Here is an 18,367-nt window from a genome sequence, read left to right as displayed (position 1 = left end):
TTCACCCCCCTCCCCTCTGGCAGGAGGCTCCATCAGGACCAAAACCTCTCGCCACCTGGACAGTTTCTTCCCCTCTGCTACCGGCCTCTTAAACACGGCCCGAGAATTTGAAAATACACAACCGGAGAAAATCTGCCACTTCCTTACAGAGCCCCTCCTCCAACACACACGAACGCGCACATGACCAATGAGGGCACGAGATAAGTTTGTGCACAGATGGAAGGCTGACAGGCAGGTAGGCCATCCAGTTATTTTAGCCGAGCCGGCTCAGATGATTGGTCGTGCTTTTTACAGCGCCACGGCTTCCACAGATGATATTTATTTATGGATTTTTTGTCAAAGCACTTCAGATATTCATTGCTATCGGGATGTTAAGAGCATTCCATGGAATATAACAAAAAGTGTATCTCGAGCCGGTTTCTCAAACTTACCTACCCCACCTTTAATGCACACAATGTTCATACTGCTTACTGCACATATTTCTTGTTTCATATTTCATATCCTATAATTCATTCATAGCATTCTATTTCCATGTAAATTACTGCTTTATTTTATTGCTATTTAACTATATTTTATTACGGTGTCCTTAAAGATTTTTTGATTTATATTATATTTCTTGTTTTATATTTTATGTATGCACCATGACATCAAGTCAAATTCCTCGTATGTGAACCTACCTGGTAATAAACCTGTTTCTGATTATGAAAATAAACATCCAGATGTGGAATTAGCTTTATTTAGAGCAAAAACAAATAATTTAAATGAACATTTAACAGAAAATCGTCCTCTCCTGTAGAGAAACAGACCAAACTGTCCTGCAGCAAATCTCTTATAAATAAAAGTGTCTTTCTCCGAGCTACAGCTACTTCTTGGGGAGAGGCTTCAGAGCTCCTTCCCTCGACAGCCTGTCCGCCTCCTCGTTCCCTATGAAGCCCGAGTGACCCGGGATATGCAACTGGAGGAAGAAGAGGAACAAATACATTCATTTACCTGAACAGGACATGTGATTACCTCAGCTCGAGCTGCTTGTTCGGACTGATTTTTGACTTTTAAGAGAGTGTTATCGTTCCAGATAAACTCATATTTTCCAGAAAGCACCAATTAAAATGACAAATATAATTCCCTGAGGTCAAAATGTGATGGTTATGGTACCTTTTTATTATCCTCACATGGGCAACTCTTGTCACGTAAATTATTTTAAGTCATAAACACCTTTCATCCAACGTAACCTCGATCAATAATTCAATAATTGTGAAGCCTTGGTAAGTTTTAAAACCACAAAGAGCTGAGACGATAAGTGAAAAGGACCTACAAATAATCACTAACCATGTTAATTAACACGATTTTTCATACATAAGAGTCAGAAAAAGCTGTTTTCAGCCTTATATATATATATATATATATATATTAATATCCCATGCTTTTATCTGGGTTTATCGACTAGTTACATTGACTATATTTTGTAATTGAAATGACAGAATAATACATTTGAAAGCCCTCACAGTTTTTGAAGGGTACTCAAAGACACTTTACAGGCTACAATTAATAAAAAAACAACAGAAAAAACAACATTTTCTCATGAAAACATAAAATAACATCTCCCCTTTACAGTCTGTTAAATCTACTGATTGATGTTTATTGATCCTTATGTCTTCACGTTAAGCTAAAAATATGAGTTTTTGTACGTTGCTGCTTTGGTGGAGGAGAAATGAAACTTCTCTAAATCATCCATTTAAGAAAGTAAAAGTTAGAAATGGGGTGACTTTTCATTTTATCCAACAATATCAACTCTCAATTGACTTGAATTATTTACGGATATTTACCCAGGCCACCTCCACCTCTGCGTTCAGTTTGTCCAGCTTCATGAAGTCGTCTTTGTTTGTGATCGGACCTCCAGACTTCAGCCTCCAGCCGTTCACCTTCCAGGTCTTCACCCAGCTGGTCACACCTGCAGCAGAACACACACACACACACCAGACGTCACACACACACACACCAGACGTCACACACACACACACACACACACACACATCTCCGAGCTCTACTGTGGTGAAGTTCAAAGTAAAACATGGCAGGATTCATGTTCAGAAAGCATGGATTTGTTGGTGTGACTGGAGCACCTTTACAGCTCACTTAAAAACATGGATCACTGAGAACCTGCACACACTAGTCTGTGTTGGATGTGGCGTGTGTGTTACATGTTGTGATCGTTTCTGTTGGGTGATTGTGATGTGCTAATTTAGACGAAAATTAACGCCCCATTAACCGTATCTGCCTCAAAACTCAAAGGACTCTTCCCTGGACCATGTTACACCCTTCCATAAAGTTTTCTGAAAAAATGTCTAGACAGAAACTGACAAACTTAAATTTAATTTCCTTATGTGATTGTGATATGTGATATGTATTGTGATATGATTGCTATATGTGACATGTATCTATCTACTCGTCTTTCATCCTTTCTTTATAACTAATGCTGTTGATGTATTGGGATTTTAAAAATGTGTCTATTATCATCTGGACGGGGACAACAGCTGGAAATTAGCAATGTTGGCTAATGCCACATTTACTGTTTTCTGTGACAGTTGATCAATGGGGACCTGCACACACTAGTCTGTGTTGGATGTGGCGTGTGTGTTACATGTTGTGATCGTTTCTGTTGGGAGACTGTCCACGACACGATAAACAAATGAACTAATCTCACCGTTGATGGTGAACATGCTGTCTGTGTAGAGGACCAACTTCTTCATGTTGTTTTCTTTGGCTAGCTCTAGCGCTTTGCAGGCTGCCTGTACACACACACACACACACACACACACACACACACACACACACACACACACACACACACACACACACACACACACACACACACACACACACACACACACACACACACACACACACACACACACACACACACACACACACACACACACACACACACACACACACACACACACACACACACACACACACACACACACACACACACACACACACACACACACACACACACACACACACACACACACACACACACACACACACACACACACACACACACACACACACACACACACCACACACACACACACACACACACACACACACACACACACACACACACACACACACACACACACACACACACACACACACACACACACACACACACACACACACACACACACACACACACACACACACACACACACACACACACACACACACACACACACACACACACACACAGTTATTATACAGATTAATACTGAACAGTTTTATCCACTTTGGTGCACAACAACTAAACAAATCCAAGACCTAACAAGCTCAGAATCAGTGTTTCAACAGGAGTGAGAGGCTGCAAGCTAACTGCTAACGAATGCTCAGCTAGTTTTCTCAGCTAACTTAAGATCCAGATGTTTACAAGTACAATATTATTATAAAATAATATGCTTACTTGTATTTCTGCCCGCTGGTTGGTTTGTCTTCCCTCCAGAGGATCTGCCACATTTCTGCAGAAGACCAAGAATAAAGTATTTTAAATAAGCTTAAAATGTAGTTTCAAGGTGACTCAACGTGTGTGTGAGTGTGTGAGTGTGAGTGTGAGTGTGTGAGAGTGTGAGAGTGTGAGTGTGTGAGAGTGTGAGTGTGTGAGAGTGTGAGAGTGTGAGAGTGTGAGAGTGTGAGAGTGTGAGTGTGTGAGAGTGTGAGAGTGTGAGTGTGAGTGTGAGTGTGAGTGTGAGTGTGAGTGTGAGTGTGAGTGTGAGCGTGAGCGTGAGCGTGAGCGTGAGCGTGAGCGTGAGCGTGTGCGTGTGCGTGTGTGTGCGTGTGTGTGCGTGTGTGTGCGTGTGTGTGCGTGTGTGTGTGTGTGTGTGTGTGTGTGTGTGTGTGTGTGTGTGTGTGTGTGTGTGTGTGTGTGTGTGTGTGCTCACAGTGGGTGGTTTGGGCCCCAGTAAACTCCGATGCCAGCTTTTGCTCCTTTCTGTCCGTTTCCTGTGCAGCCACCGTCGGTGTAAACAACAACAGCATCATCTGCGTGAAGGGAAGACAGAGCGTGAGGTTCAGGAGTTCAGCTTTTATTCAACTTTAACTTTTACAGAACACGTGAACTATGAGCAAAAAATTATGTTTACAGATTATAAACACATGTTTTTAAATTTAAAAAATGCTTATATACTTGCTTTATATTTTGTTACTGTAAATGTGTAATTCAACATGTATATTTTCTACTTTTTTGGTTATTTTTAGTCTTTTAATTTTTATTGTACAATGCCATGTCTTTTTATGCTGCTGCAACACAAACATTTCCCAAATTGGGATCAATACAGTACTTCTTATCTTATCTTATATTTCAATTCAAGTCGGACAAAAGGTGTCTCGATTTAGACTTCACATTTATCTCATTCTAGAGATGCTCACCCATGTATGTGAATCCGTCAGAGCTTACTGAAGACGAGCTTTCTGACGGTTTTACTCGTTTGGGACGTGTCTGTGCGTCCTCGTCCGAGTGACTTCTCTTCTTCCCGAGAGCGATGTACTCCAGAGGCTCCGGACCTCTTTTAGGGAGCAGAGAGAGGGCCGAGTCCAGGCTCTGAGAAACTGGAAACAATAGGACAAATTGTGAGGAGAACAACTGGCAAAATGCCATTTCAAATGGCCTACCCTGACTTGTTTTGGTGACTGTATGGAATGATATAGCCCTGATCCTGAACTGTACACTATGCATGGATGTCCTGCATGAATTTTTTGGACATTTAAAAAAGGTCCCCTATTATACTGTTTCTCATCAATATATCACAGGTCTCAGATATATACAGAGCCTGTCTCTGATTGGCTGAAACACCAAACAGATCATTGCAGCATTACCCATAATCCCCTCTGTTTCAGCCCTGTTTCCAAAGTGCTGATTCTCTGTCTGTTACTTTAGATGAAAATAAGGAGCCCCTCCCCACGCCCCTCTGAGAGATATTTGGTTACCAAGAACTCAATGGTGCTCTAGGAGGAGATTCAGGTGATAAGGTGGGGGGGGGGGGGGTTACCTCGGTTGGTGATTGGCTAATGGTAACGCAGCGTCCACACGGCGGCGTGCGTTGAAGCTTGCCGGTGGGCGTGTCTGAAACTCGACCAACAACCAATCACATGAATCTCCCGCCCCGGACACACAAACACGCGGTTTGATTGGCTAGCGCTTGTACTGGCATATGATTTGATTGGCTGAAGCTTCCGTCGAAGCTTCAAAAGTTGAACTTTTCTCAACTTTTGAAGCGAGCAAAGCGAAGCGACGGAACCACAATGCAGTTCGGCAAAGCCTGACGTCACCCCATTCAAAGTGAATGGGAAGAAGCGTTGAAGCTTCAACGCACGCCACCGAGTGGACGGGCCCTTACACAAGACAAAACATCGTGATGACATCATAAAGTGGCCAAAATCTGATCAGCTCATTTTCAGACAGGTTTTTATAGAAATGGATCCGGACAAAAAGAGAGAGAATCTTTGTTCCTGAAACTTTCAGAGTCTCTTTACACAGAGGGGACACATGTTGATGTAGAAGAGACATGAAGAAGAGGGGACACATGTTGATGTAGAAGAGACATGAAGAAGAGGGGACACATGTTGATGTAGAAGAGACATGAAGAAGAGGGGACACATGTTGATGTAGAAGAGACATGAAGAAGAGGGGACACATGTTGATGTAGAAGAGACATGAAGAAGAGGGGACACATGTTGATGTAGAAGAGACATGAAGAAGAGGGGACACATGGTGATGTAGAAGAGACATGAAGAAGAGGGGACACATGTTGATGTAGAAGAGACATGAAGAAGAGGGGACACATGTTGATGTAGAAGAGACATGAAGAAGAGGGGACACATGTTGATGTAGAAGAGACATGAAGAAGAGGGGACACATGTTGATGTAGGAGAGACATGAAGAAGAGGGGACACATGTTGATGTAGAAGAGACATGAAGAAGAGGGGACACATGTTGATGTAGGAGAGACATGAAGAAGAGAGGACACATGTTGATGTAGAAGAGACATGAAGAAGTGGATTTTGCTTAATAGGTGACCTTTAAGGCCCCAAATCTGCTCATAAACTGTGTTGGGGGAAGATAGTTGGAAGTAAAAACAGGCTTTATATATTAGCTTACCTTTCTTCACCTGTGGAACTGGAGAGGGGTCGACTCCTCTGAAGAACGCCCAGGCATCTTTCTCTGATGCAAACTTCTTGAAAGAGGCGGCGGGGAATTTGTCCACCTGGCCCTTACATTCATCCCTAAATAACAGTTAAAAAAACCCACAAATGATGAGAAAAACATCCATTAATTAAAAGCTACTATATTCAGAATATATGTATTTTCTACTGTGAATAAGTATATATTGCTTTTAACTTGTATTGTTCCTAAGCCGAATTGAAGAATGGTTTGTTGCGTTTCCAAAACCCTTTAAAATGAACTTTCTAGCACGTGCTGTTTAACAGAAGATCAAAAACACATTAAATCACCATATTTCTGAATGGAGTTTGGTGTGTACCTCCTCTCCCACTGTGCAGGATCAATGACAGTTATTTTCTTCTAAACAGACAGTATTTTCTGACAGTAATACATATACACAGTCTCACCATGTGCTGTACACTCCTGGTTTGAAGCCTTTCCTCACAGCAAAGTAAAACTTGCCCTTCGGCATGTCGTCGGCCCCACTGCAGACAATCCTGCGTAAAGCTCTGAAAACACCAGTCAGTCTGAACATAACGCAGCTGGGGAGGCTATCATGGTGTCTTTAACTAATTACACAATCATTTATAAAGAAAGCTGACTGGTCCCTGTGTGTTTGGCTCTAAAAAAGAAAGAAAACTGTACTTCCACAGCCAGAAAAGGATGCTAAAACCAGCTAATATCCTTATTATTAGCTGGTTTGCTCACCGTTATTCTCACAAAAACACCCACAGACTCTAACAAAGTATTTTTAGTAAATTTGATAGTAGTTTAACCTCTGTTGTAGTCTTGAAAGTCCGAAGTAAAGCAACAAAGAAAGGAAAGTCAAAAGTAATGTTAGGAAAGCTTGACAGCCCGTTTTCTCGCTGAACTCTCGCGATGTTTTGGGCGTTTTTTTTAAGGTGTTTTTTTTTTTATGTATTTATTTATTCAAAAGCATATATGAACATCATATGTTTCGTATACAAAAAAGTTCACATCAGGGGTAGACATATAAATAAAGAAAAATACAGTTTCATAATCCAAATGAAACGTTTGTTAAATAACTCTCGCGATATTTACTATCACTGGATTCGTGGTCTGTGTCAACTCCCGCGAATGCAACCTTCAATAAAGTTGAGTATAATACAAAAAATAATAAAATACAACTCTCGCGATGTTCTCTCAGCACTGGAAACGTGGTCTGCGTCAAATCTCGCGATGGGTAAATACCCCTCCGGATTGGATTAATACAACTCTCGCGATGTTCCGGCCTCTTCCTTGGCCGTCGTTGACACAGGTTAGTTGTGCCACCCTTCCCAGGACTGGCTTTTCTATCCTAAAATGTGCTTTAATGTTGTTTAATTGTTGCGTAAACACTTCGTAAGGCACCTTAAGGCTCTGATACGTTAGATTATGTAGTTTGGGGATGCGGATGGCTGTTTCATATGACAGAATAAAGCGTAGTAGAGGAGCTCCGTATGATGGGAGTTCTGAGGCAGAAGTTAGCTTAGCAGGCCGTGCATGTGTTCAGAAAGAAGGAACGTTTTCCTCGTAAATGCAGTAGACTCGATATTCAAAGCTCTATGTATGTTAAGTTTTGTGTGAAATAAGACTAAATACTTCTGTTTGCCACGTTAACCACTCCAGCTCAGTTGTATCAGAGGTACATGGCAGTTGAAACATGCTACCTCCCTCAGAGCTAGCTTGTGGCTAACATGCTGTTTGTTTGTAACACAGAGTCTAGCTTACTTTGTGGCTGTTTGATTTGTTGAGGGTTAATGTTGAAAGTATCACAATTTAAGTTCAAATATGGCTTATGGTTCTGACTTAGCCTGCTGCCCTCAATTATCATTAAGCTGGTCATAGCCTAGCCTAAATGCATGCTAGTTTGATGGAGCTCAACCACGATACCAAGATAGCATAAGTGTGTTAGGAGGCTGTTGATGCTTATTTAACCCTACATGTTTTTATTTACCTCCACAGAAACAACGGCCATGTTCAGTACCAGCGCCAAAATAGTGAAGCCGAATGGCGAAAAGCCTGACGAGTTCGAGTCTGGGATCTCCCAGGTAAGAAGACCAGGTTTCACATTAAATCATGTGTTTATGTTTGAGTTTGTCAAGCTGCATGGTGTGTTTGTATGGAAATGTTCATTGTTTGAGATGCTGTCAGATCTTGAATCCAATAGTTTCAGTGTTGCCCTGAAACACACATTACCTCATTGCTGGTGATGCTGCTTCCTACTGTAAAATATAGTGTAATTTTGAAGTATTTTTTTTTAAGATGCAGGCGTTTGAGTCTTGGATTTGTAAAACAGGTTTTCTTTTTAAATCAACTTTAAAAGATAAAAACAGACCTCTTCCACAACCTGGTATAAGAAAGATGTATACATATGATGATGAATGTGTGTATTATGTGTGAACCCGACATGGATATCCAGCGAGGTTGCTCTCCTGGCTCTGTCCTTGTGGCGTATGGGGGCGTAGCTTTCAGCTGAGACGTAAAGTCCCGTTCCACGATGTCGGAGACAAAGCTCTTCTCCCGGCCGCCGGTCGGTGAGGACGGGCGTTCTGTATATTCCTACATCTTCCCAGAGTCCTTTGGGGCCATTACTGGGGGGCTAAACCATGCAGTGCACATTAGTTGCCAGAAGGAATGTGTGAATTTATTTTTTGATTATAAGTATTAATCATAGAAAATCACCTCTCAGTATCTTAGATCAGAAATCAGGTTATTCTCTGCATGTAAACAGAAATATGAACTGTATAGAAACTGCCAGATTATGTCCAGCTATGAGGTATAATGGCTGTGCTTGTACATGTGTCAGGAAGTTGCATTTACATAAAACTAAAGGCTGATTTGTCTTGTTTCTCCTTGCAGGCTCTGCTCGAGCTGGAGATGAACTCCGACCTCAAGGCTCAGCTGCGAGAGCTGAACATCACTGCAGCAAAGGTAGAGGGACAGTTCTACTCATCCTCTCTTAGGTCTACATTCAAATATTTTTGAAATAACAACCCGACATGGATATCCAACGAGGTTGCTCTCCTGGCTCTGTCCTTGTGGCGTATGGGAGCGTAGCGTTCAGCTGAGACGTAAAGTCCCGTTCCACGATGTCGGAGACAAAGCTCTTCTCCCGGCCGCCGGTCGGAGAGGACGGGCGTTCTGTATATTCCTACATCTTCCCAGAGTCCTTTGGGGCCATTACTGGGGGGCTAAACCATGCAGTGCACAATATCTGTTTGTACAAGAGTCATCGTGACTTGGAAACGTGAATCTAAATGCATTTATGTTCTGTCTAACAAGAAACATCATTTTGGTTTTAGACAGGTGTACATTGTGATGCTGAATGACAAACTTCTTAATTCAATTCAAGGCTTTTATTGTCATTTGTACGTAGCTACAGTGTAGATATGTCAATGGAAATCTTAGGTCACTTATCTAATGCAACTTTCACTAAGTTTGCTTTGATCAGGGCTGCCAGTCACTATTATATATATTGATAAAGATGCCAATGACTTTCCAAGACACCTTTGAGTGGCTGTTACTATGATGGTAAACTATGATGTTAGTGTCTCCTGTCTAGCATAAAGAAACATAATTTAGCATTCCAGTTTAATCTTTTGGTTTTAGACCGGTGTATTTCATGCTAAATGACAAACGTCTTTTTGCAACTTTCACTAGGTTTGCTTTGATCTGCCAGTTATTATTATATACTTATTGATAAAGATTCCAATTACCTTCCAAGACACCTTCGAGTGGCTGTTACTATGATGGTAAACCACGCAGATCACATTATTTTATATAAGGACTTAACTAATGTTTACTGTCATGACTATGCTAACATTAATCTGGTGCGATCAGTGAGATTTCTCCACTTTATTAGCTAACTGTTTGAGGAATAAATGTTCCTTTCCACCTGTATAAAGTCTAATGATCAGGGAGGTCGTTCATTATCTGTTTTCTTCTGTCATTAAGTGTGTTGGTTTTGTCTCTAGGAAATCGAGGTAGGTGGCAGTCGGAAAGCCATCATCATCTTCGTTCCCGTTCCTCAGCTGAAGTCCTTCCAGAAGATCCAGGTGCGTCTGGTGAGGGAGCTCGAGAAGAAGTTCAGCGGGAAGCACGTTGTCTTCATTGCACAGGTGAGCAGGAGGAAGATGTCTGCCTGAGTTTATCATCATGGATGGATCAATACTGCAGGGTTGTGGAGGAGGTCTTTCCCCAGTTCAATACATGTTTTATTGACTTATTTAAGACTGGTGACCCCTCATAAGGTCTGCTGAGTGAATGCATCACAACCAGCTTATTATTCATATTTAAAACAACTAATTGACATGTTTTTTTACATAGAGTTCCTTCTTTTACTCCAATATTGAATTCTTTATGTAGAATTATACTGGTATTGACTCCTACATATCTGGTTTTGTGACATCAATAGTGTCAATGCTGGGTGTCATATTGTAGCGTTAACTACAGCATCCCTTATCTGGATAATACCTTTTTATAATATGATCAGGTGCATCAAAATATGAACCATCTCTGGTAAATGTTTAATTGTACTACACATTGCATCTTCACATGTTTGTGATTTTAAGTTGGTCTGAGAAATGTATCCTTCTCCTCATGCTCCAAAAATATCCAGAATGATTTTAAATAATGTCACCTAGCGTTTGGAAACCAACATTTTGGAGAGGTGTGACTTTTCACCTCATGCAGCAGTCAGATGTCCTTTGAAATAAACTTTAAAAGATACAAACAGACCTCTTCCACAACCTGGTATAAGAAAGATGTATACATATGATGATGAATGTGTGTATTCTGTGTGAACCCGACATGGATATCCAGCGAGGTTGCTCTCCTGGCTCTGTCCTTGTGGCGTATGGGAGCGTAGCGTTCAGCTGAGACGTAAAGTCCCGTTCCATGATGTCGGAGACAAAGCTCTTCTCCCGGCCGCCGGTCGGAGAGGACGGGCGTTCTGTATATTCCTACATCTTCCCAGAGTCCTTTGGGGCCATTACTGGGGGGCTAAACCATGCAGTGCACAATATCTGATGTGTTAGGGTTCGACTGATCTGGGCATGTTAAGACATATTTTGATTTAAAGTCAATAGCTAGAAATTGGTGACTTGTCAAAACTTCATTTATAAATATTGACATTTTCTATTGAAATGTTTTGTTTAATGCAGAAAGAAGCACGTTTTCGACTCTGAAGCTGTCGAGTAAGGCTAGGAGGAAAAAGACTTTCAGCAGGTTATATCCAATACTGCGCCCGAATATCAGTCTGACCCTGATTCATGACGTTCATTTGTTCTTGAATGACTTGAATTTGAAGCTGTTTAAATGTGTGTGTGGATCCTGATTGGAGGTTAACGAGAAGATGTTGTTTTTTCAGAGGAGAATTCTGCCCAAACCCACCAGGAAAAGTCGCACAAAGAACAAGCAGAAGCGTCCCAGGAGGTGAGAAATATATAATAAAACACCAGCTCAGATTTACCCTGAGCGTGGGAATGATCAGGGTTTCTTATGCTTGGATTATCCAGGAAACTATTGTTTGTTTTATATCACTCTTTCTAGTCTTTACTGCAGTTACTCTGTGACACAAACACCACCGTAACTCCTTAATACAACGGAAACTAGGAAATAGTTTCAATCAATTAGCAAAATAGCTTCATGTTGAGGTTATTCATGAAATCCAAACGTGTAAAACCTGATCATTTAAGCCACTTAATGCCACAGTTCACTGGTTCCAGCCTTTTGATGTGGATATGTAAATGTATTATTGTGTATATACTCAACATCCTTAGGATTTTTGTAAGACATGACAACTAAAAAGAGCAATTTAGATTAAGTCTCGAGTCAGATTTGCAAACTTCTGGCATTTTATAATCTAACCAAATGAATGGCTCAACAAGATTTGACAAATGAGTCTTCAGTTTGAACTTGTTTTGTAATGCTACATTTGCATTGGTTTCTTGCTACTACTTCTAAAACTGATCATCAAGACACAATGAATCATAGCTTTAATGATAAATGAGCTTTAAATATACTTTAAAAGATACAAACAGACCTCTTCCACAGCCTGGTATAAGAAAGATGTATAAATATGATGATGAATGTGTGTATTCTGTGTGAACCCGACATGGATATCCAGCGAGGTTGCTCTCCTGGCTCTGTCCTTGTGGCGTATGGGAGCGTAGCGTTCAGCTGAGACGTAAAGTCCCGTTCCACGATGTCGGAGACAAAGCTCTTCTCCCGGCCGCCGGTCGGAGAGGATGGGCGTTCTGTATATTCCTACATCTTCCCAGAGTCCTTTGGGGCCATTACTGGGGGGCTAAACCATGCAGTGCACATTATCTGTTTGTACGAGAGTCATCGTGACTTGGAAACGTGAATGAAAATGCCTACAATGTAATTGTGTTTTGTCTGCTATCATGAAACGGGTAAACGATAGTCTGCTTTTTATATTGGACATATGTTCATTCTGACATTATTTAATGTTGAATTACAAAAGTATGTTACTGTAAGGATCGGAAAATGCAGATAAACTCAATTTGTATAAATTCCTAGATCCTAAGTTTGATGTGATGTAACCTCGGGTCTTCATGTTTTTAGTTCTGCCAAGAGTCCAACACTTAACATATTAAATATACACTGATATTAATCACAGAAAAGCAAGTAAATATAACATTATAGAGGATAGTAGAAGTGAATTTGGGTGTTTTTAGACTTCGTATAGAACCCAAATCTTTACAATATTAAAATAAATAATCACTTTTTGGCTGTCTTTCTATTCAGAGATCCCCACGCTCTTTATTCACCTTGCAGGAGAGTTGGGTATTTAACTTGAATTTCTCCTTCGTCCCCCCTCAGCCGCACCTTGACCGCGGTCCACGATGCCATCTTGGAGGACCTGGTGTTCCCCAGCGAGATCGTTGGAAAGAGGATCCGAGTGAAGCAGGACTGCAGTCGGCTCATCAAGATCCACCTGGACAAAGCTCAGCAGAACAACGTGGAACACAAAGTGAGTCCAAGTAGATATGTCCGTATATTCAGATGACATAAACCACTTCAATTCATCTGTTGCCTCGTTAATCCTTTGGTCAATAATAATAAATCAGATACATTGACACAAAGCCTTACAGACGTCTTTATTCGTCGTTATAACGAACCAGAACCCCAAAGTTTAGAATTTACAATGATCTGAAACTAAGTCTGATCGTGTATGTTGAAAACTTGAAGCCCTCATAGATGCTATTCTGGTTGGCCGTCTGAAAAGCATCCAATGCATCGATTGTTTGAAAATATTATTGAGCCGTGAAAAAGCATGTCTGCTTCAAATAAGTCTGCTTTAGCTTTGAGAACTTTTAAAGGAAAGGTTTTGCTACGTTCAGACAATTAATGATTCATTCAAATTGATGGCTCAAGAAAAAATAAGTCTAAAGCAAACTTAAAATGTTATTTCATGATCATTTTGCATTGCTTTCTAGCTAGTCTTTCTAAAACTGAACATCAAGACACAATGATAAATTTAATGATAAATGAGCTTTAAATCAACTTTAAAAGATACAAACAGACCTCTTCCACAACCTGGTATAAGAAAGATGTATACATATGATGATGATGATGATGATGAATGTGTGTATTCTGTGTGAACCCGACATGGATATCCAGCGAGGTTGCTCTCCTGGCTCTGTCCTTGTGGCGTATGGGAGCGTAGCTTTCAGCTGAGACGTAAAGTCCCGTTCCACGATGTCGGAGACAAAGCTCTTCTCCCGGCCGCCGGTCGGAGAGGACGGGCGTTCTGTATATTCCTACATCTTCCCAGAGTCCTTTGGGGCCATTACTGGGGGGCTAAACCATGCAGTGCACAATATCTGTTTGTACAAGAGTCATCGTGACTTGGAAACGTGAATTTAAATGCCTATGTAATTGTGTTTTGTCTGCTATCATGAAACTATAATGCTTTTTTAATAGGATAAGATTTTGGGCACTGGGTTTTCATCTGACCTTTATTTGACTAAATGTCAGGAGTTGGTTGTAGAATAATAAAAACAATTTTCCTGCATTTCCACCATTAAAATATTGGGGGGGAGAAACTAGTCTGATTTTTTTTTTTTTTTTTTGTCAAATCTTTTACATAAGTGATATTTATAAAGTGTGTTTTTTTTGCTCATCTTTCAGGTGGAGACGTACTCCGGTGTCTACAAGAAACTCACTGGCAAAGACGTCGTGTTCGAATTCCCAGAATTCCAGCTGTAAATGCCGATGACAAAATAAAATTTGTTTACTGTCACTACTGATGCTGGTTGTCTTTTTTTACTCATTGAAGAAATGGGTAACTGCATATAATTCAAAGGTACATGTTTATCATTTCATCGTTTTTTTTAAACTATTTTATTGTTAAAAACTAGTTATATTTCAATAGGGCCCTACTATTCTCATTTCCAGGTTCATATCAGTATCTAGTACAGGGGTCGGCAAATAAGTTTGACCTTGGGCCAATTCTTTTCTGAGCCACTAGATGGCGGGCCGGAACATAATCAAAGGCTTATTTAAGTAATTGATTGTTAAAACATGTGACTCGTTCGAATGCCTGGGGGTGGGGGGTGCCTCGCTGCGGCGCCGTTCTGTGATTCTACAGATGGCCAGTCCGCCACTGCTCACAAGCTTATTAAGATCCAAAGATTTAGTGCCTTTTGAATCAATGCTGAGTACAGCCAAACTCGACAGTCTCTTCTCTGTCATTGATGTAGACCGAATGCTTCTCGTTTTGCGCCGTCCCGTTCAAATGACAATCCCATTTCCATGCTCGCGCCAGGGCCGGGGGATGGGGTTACAAGGCTCGCGTCTTGTGCTGCATTCACTTGCACTCGGACATTAGGGATTTTCTCATAAATGTCCGATGAGCCACAACTTTTCTTTCAAAACAAAGCTGCCAACTGGGGTGGCAGCATATGCACCACCACCCCTCGCCCTCCATGATCAAGCGGCTTCTCCGATTTTGTTGTCAATGTTTTGACTGAACTTTGTTACTGTTCACATATAAGTAAACATTACGTTTGATTTAGTGAGCTGGTATTTTTTTCAAACCACAAACCGCATGTTGGCTATTTCAGCACCACGCGCTGTCCACCTACTTATTGATCCACTATCAGCGTCAGTGCACCCCGCTGCCAGATTGTGCCTGTGCTGTGTCATTCACTCTCAACATGGATAAAAGTACAATAAGCATTCTTCAGGTGTAGGTAGATTCTCTATTTGGACATTATAGCCGATATGTGCGACTGCGATATGTCAATTTTGTATTTTTATTCTCAAAATAATTTTCCCGCCTATTGCCGACCCATGATCTAGTGTCTCTACTGTGACATGTCTCCATGATTTAATATTCAAAAAGCTCTTTATTTTTTCTCATACTGCCTGTGCTGCAGCACCTCTTTTCAATTGTTGCACCCTATCATGCTCAGGCTCCCTGGTGCCAATAACATCAATATATATTCTGGGGAAACTACATTTAACACTAAACAACATGCTAAATCACACATAAACATTTAATTTCACAAGATGTTAAATTATTTTGTAGGAAATGCAACCCTGTGACTAATTGTTACAATGATACTAAAAGGGTTACAAATCAATGTTAGCTTTTAGCTCAGGAATTAATGCTAGCAGCAGAATGTTATGATACCTGGTTAAATGTGTATATATACAGGCAAGGGCAAACTTGGATATTTAAAGGATAACTAAATGTTCTGATAAATTGTTCTAGATGGAAAAATAAGAGGATTTTCCTTTGGTGTACCCATAGCAGTAGTACATGTCTTGATGTAGGGTGATGTTGTGGGACACACCCTCAGTGTACAATTAGTTATTTAAAATGTTTGATTTGACATGGTGACCATCAGGGGCGTCGCCTGGACCTGAAAACATTCGGGGCTTAGCCCACAGAGGCATTTTTTACTGCAACACTCCCCACACGCACACACACAGTACACCCGCGACTGTTACAATGAAGGCTCGATAATCAGCTCACGGCATATAGGCAGGGGTAAAGTGGTATTTTTTATGAGTGGGGGGCAGACCTCACCTCCTCTAGGGGGGTCCGGGGGGATGCTCCCCCGGGAAGATTTTTTTTTAAATATTGAAGTTAAATGCATCAATCTGGTGCACTTTGAGAGCAACATGAAGAGATCTATGGATACCTCTCTCAACACCCATATGAAGCAGAACTGTAAACAGATGTACTTTTTCTTTATGGATATTTTACTAATCACTCCCCTTTTAAACTCTATTCTTGTTTTACTGCCATATAGTATTTCATAACTGTTTTTCCTTTTTTCTCTTATTGTTTGTATATCTATAATGATCATATGAAGGTGTGCCGCGGAAATAATCTTTTGAATAATTTGTGACCAAACCGTTTGAGACCCACTGAGATAACTTAGACTAAAGTTAAGTATCTAAACACTCTCATGCCCCTTTCACACCAACGCAACTCCGGTTCAAGCTCCGTGCTAGAGCTTTTCAGGTTCAGAACCGGTTCTTCGGTTTAGCTCCGGCTCTTTTCACACCGCTCAGAGTCCGACTGGTGCTGCGTCATTGCGTCATCGTTTGCGTCATGACGTAACCGTTTGCGTGCCTGCTTCATAAAGCCAAACCGCGCGGAAACCCCTCACATCGACAACAACAATGGCAGATTGTATTGAAGCGCTACTCGTTGTGGTTTTGCTCTGTCGAAACGAAATGGAACAAATGGTACAAATGGGACGACTTTACTACCAACTTCACAGTCGTTTCATGCTACATTCAAGACTTCTTTACAATCATCATCATCAACTTCAACGACGATCCGTTAGGAGAAAGAAGGTAAATATACGTCCTATTCGATGGCGTTAGAGCTAGCTGTTGTTAGCCTCTGCATGCGCCAAGCTCAACATACCCAGCTTTGCAGCATTCATTACTATGGTATAACATTAAAACTGATTCTCAATGTTATTTCCACAGATCTTGTTGAAGCTGGCGGAAAGGCGGATGCAGAGCTCATTTGCCGGTGAGTTATGCATTACCGATTTGTTTTATTTGTGACTTTTTGTTTTACAACCATCTAGCTATCGACAGACCTGGCAATAAAGCTAAAGTTGAGGGTCAGTGTATGTTTTGGTCATTGAATTTTCTTTTCACAAATGGAAATTCAAAAACAAAAAACGACTGGATATTTGATTTTCGTTTTCAAATTGAAATACAAGGCGTTTTTCTTTATCACGGTCAAAAAGGGATTAATTAAACTTAAAAAAACGGGATGATTTTCATTTTCTACTTCTCAAAACAAAAAATAAAATCACTAAAAAACAGAAACTAAAAAAAACCCCGTTTTTTTTATATTCTGCTACCGGAAGTTGTCTTTCAAAATAAGAGCGCAGATGAGGACGGTCAATCCGTGTATCGACGGTCCATTTGTTTTCACAACGAAAACAGCCAAGACACATTGAGCCCAGAAAATGAATGTTATTAAGGGCTGTAAATATAATAGGCCTATGTCTAAAATGGACAACTTTGTTAGATTTAAACTATACAGCGATTCTGCACTGCGGTCAGCTCAGCCGTCTCTCGAGTTTGTTATAATTTTTTCTGCCATTAGTTCTTCGTGAGATCGATCCTGTTGGACTCAGTAGGCTAGTAGTGAAACTACTCCCACAAGTACTATGAAGTACTTACTGTGTACTTTTTAAGTAATCCTCTGTCAATGTCCCCTCCTGAGAACAAGAATGCCTGTTTCTCTGCTATTTTGAATCAGCGTTAAAACACCTTTCTTCATGAGACTGATATTGTTGGACAGAGTATTTTAAGAGGATATGGTAGACATGATATCAGCAATACTTCCAGTCAGTAGTCCGGCAGCAGCATTTTTACCCCTTGGAAAGTCTTGCCCGCTATTTAAATTGACTTTGATTGAAGTTAATAACAATATTGATATTATATAGATATAGCATATTTGATGCAGTCTTTCTGAACACTTTTTAAATAAAATACTGCAAATTAAGAATATTTGTAATGTTCTGCACAGATAGTGCCTTAACTTGAATTTGAAAACACGTGGCAGCTTTATTAATAGAGCAGTTGAAAAGATTTGTGGAAGGATAAATTCTTCATGGGCTTCAATGGCTCTCTAGATAA

General features: G+C 40.6%; 2 protein-coding genes and 5 non-coding genes across 8 annotated transcripts; 6 read left to right on the top strand and 1 right to left on the bottom strand.

Moving 5' to 3' along the window:
* Positions 1-716: 716 nt before the first annotated feature.
* Positions 717-7,084, bottom strand: rnaseh1 (ribonuclease H1). 2 transcript variants are annotated; one of them, XM_034123828.1, is made up of 9 exons: positions 6,991-7,075; positions 6,622-6,723; positions 6,152-6,276; positions 4,423-4,602; positions 3,936-4,035; positions 3,461-3,515; positions 2,702-2,786; positions 1,824-1,948; positions 717-955 (listed from the first exon to the last, which is right to left on the bottom strand). In XM_034123828.1, exons 2-9 carry the CDS (start codon positions 6,684-6,686, stop codon positions 863-865), a joined length of 828 nt encoding a protein of 275 aa, XP_033979719.1. In that variant the 5' UTR covers positions 6,687-6,723; positions 6,991-7,075; the 3' UTR covers positions 717-862. The 2 variants fall into 2 exon arrangements, with proteins under 2 accessions (XP_033979719.1, XP_033979718.1); XM_034123827.1 differs by having other exon boundaries at positions 6,622-7,084.
* A 1,063-nt stretch (positions 7,085-8,147) lies between these two features.
* Positions 8,148-14,489, top strand: rps7 (ribosomal protein S7). The gene is made up of 6 exons (XM_034123829.1): positions 8,148-8,265; positions 9,077-9,148; positions 10,192-10,335; positions 11,586-11,650; positions 13,064-13,214; positions 14,375-14,489. The coding sequence occupies exons 1-6, from the start codon at positions 8,158-8,160 to the stop codon at positions 14,450-14,452; spliced, it is 618 nt and encodes a 205-aa protein (XP_033979720.1). The 5' UTR covers positions 8,148-8,157; the 3' UTR covers positions 14,453-14,489.
* Positions 8,620-8,838, top strand: LOC117477223. Its single transcript, XR_004555320.1, has one exon. It is a non-coding gene; the product is annotated as a small nucleolar RNA SNORA73 family (small nucleolar RNA).
* On the top strand, positions 9,212-9,430 carry LOC117477222. The gene has a single exon (XR_004555319.1). It is a non-coding gene; the product is annotated as a small nucleolar RNA SNORA73 family (small nucleolar RNA).
* On the top strand, positions 11,022-11,240 carry LOC117477226. Its single transcript, XR_004555322.1, has one exon. It is a non-coding gene; the product is annotated as a small nucleolar RNA SNORA73 family (small nucleolar RNA).
* LOC117477224 lies at positions 12,328-12,546 on the top strand. Its single transcript, XR_004555321.1, has one exon. It is a non-coding gene; the product is annotated as a small nucleolar RNA SNORA73 family (small nucleolar RNA).
* LOC117477220 lies at positions 13,848-14,066 on the top strand. The gene has a single exon (XR_004555317.1). It is a non-coding gene; the product is annotated as a small nucleolar RNA SNORA73 family (small nucleolar RNA).
* Positions 14,490-18,367: the final 3,878 nt, after the last annotated feature.

This window comes from Trematomus bernacchii, unplaced genomic scaffold (genome assembly GCF_902827165.1).
Source record: "Trematomus bernacchii unplaced genomic scaffold, fTreBer1.1, whole genome shotgun sequence".
Classification (NCBI taxonomy): domain Eukaryota; kingdom Metazoa; phylum Chordata; class Actinopteri; order Perciformes; family Nototheniidae; genus Trematomus; species Trematomus bernacchii.
Note: the sequence above shows the minus strand (reverse complement) of the source record. Positions and strands in the feature narration are given on the sequence as shown.

Coding starts and splice junctions, on each gene's coding strand:
- rnaseh1 (XM_034123827.1), bottom strand. CDS start 6,749: ATGTTCAGACTGACTGGTGTTTTCAGAGCTTTACGCAGGATTGTCTGC. Junction 6,277..6,621: donor CCAGGAGTGTACAGCACATG/GTGAGACTGTGT, acceptor ACTGTTATTTAG/GGATGAATGTAAGGGCCAGG. Junction 4,036..4,422: donor TGACGGATTCACATACATGG/GTGAGCATCTCT, acceptor CCCTTCACGCAG/ATGATGCTGTTGTTGTTTAC.
- rps7 (XM_034123829.1), top strand. CDS start 8,158: ATGTTTTTATTTACCTCCACAGAAACAACGGCCATGTTCAGTACCAGC. Junction 8,266..9,076: donor TCGAGTCTGGGATCTCCCAG/GTAAGAAGACCA, acceptor TTCTCCTTGCAG/GCTCTGCTCGAGCTGGAGAT. Junction 11,651..13,063: donor AAGCAGAAGCGTCCCAGGAG/GTGAGAAATATA, acceptor GTCCCCCCTCAG/CCGCACCTTGACCGCGGTCC.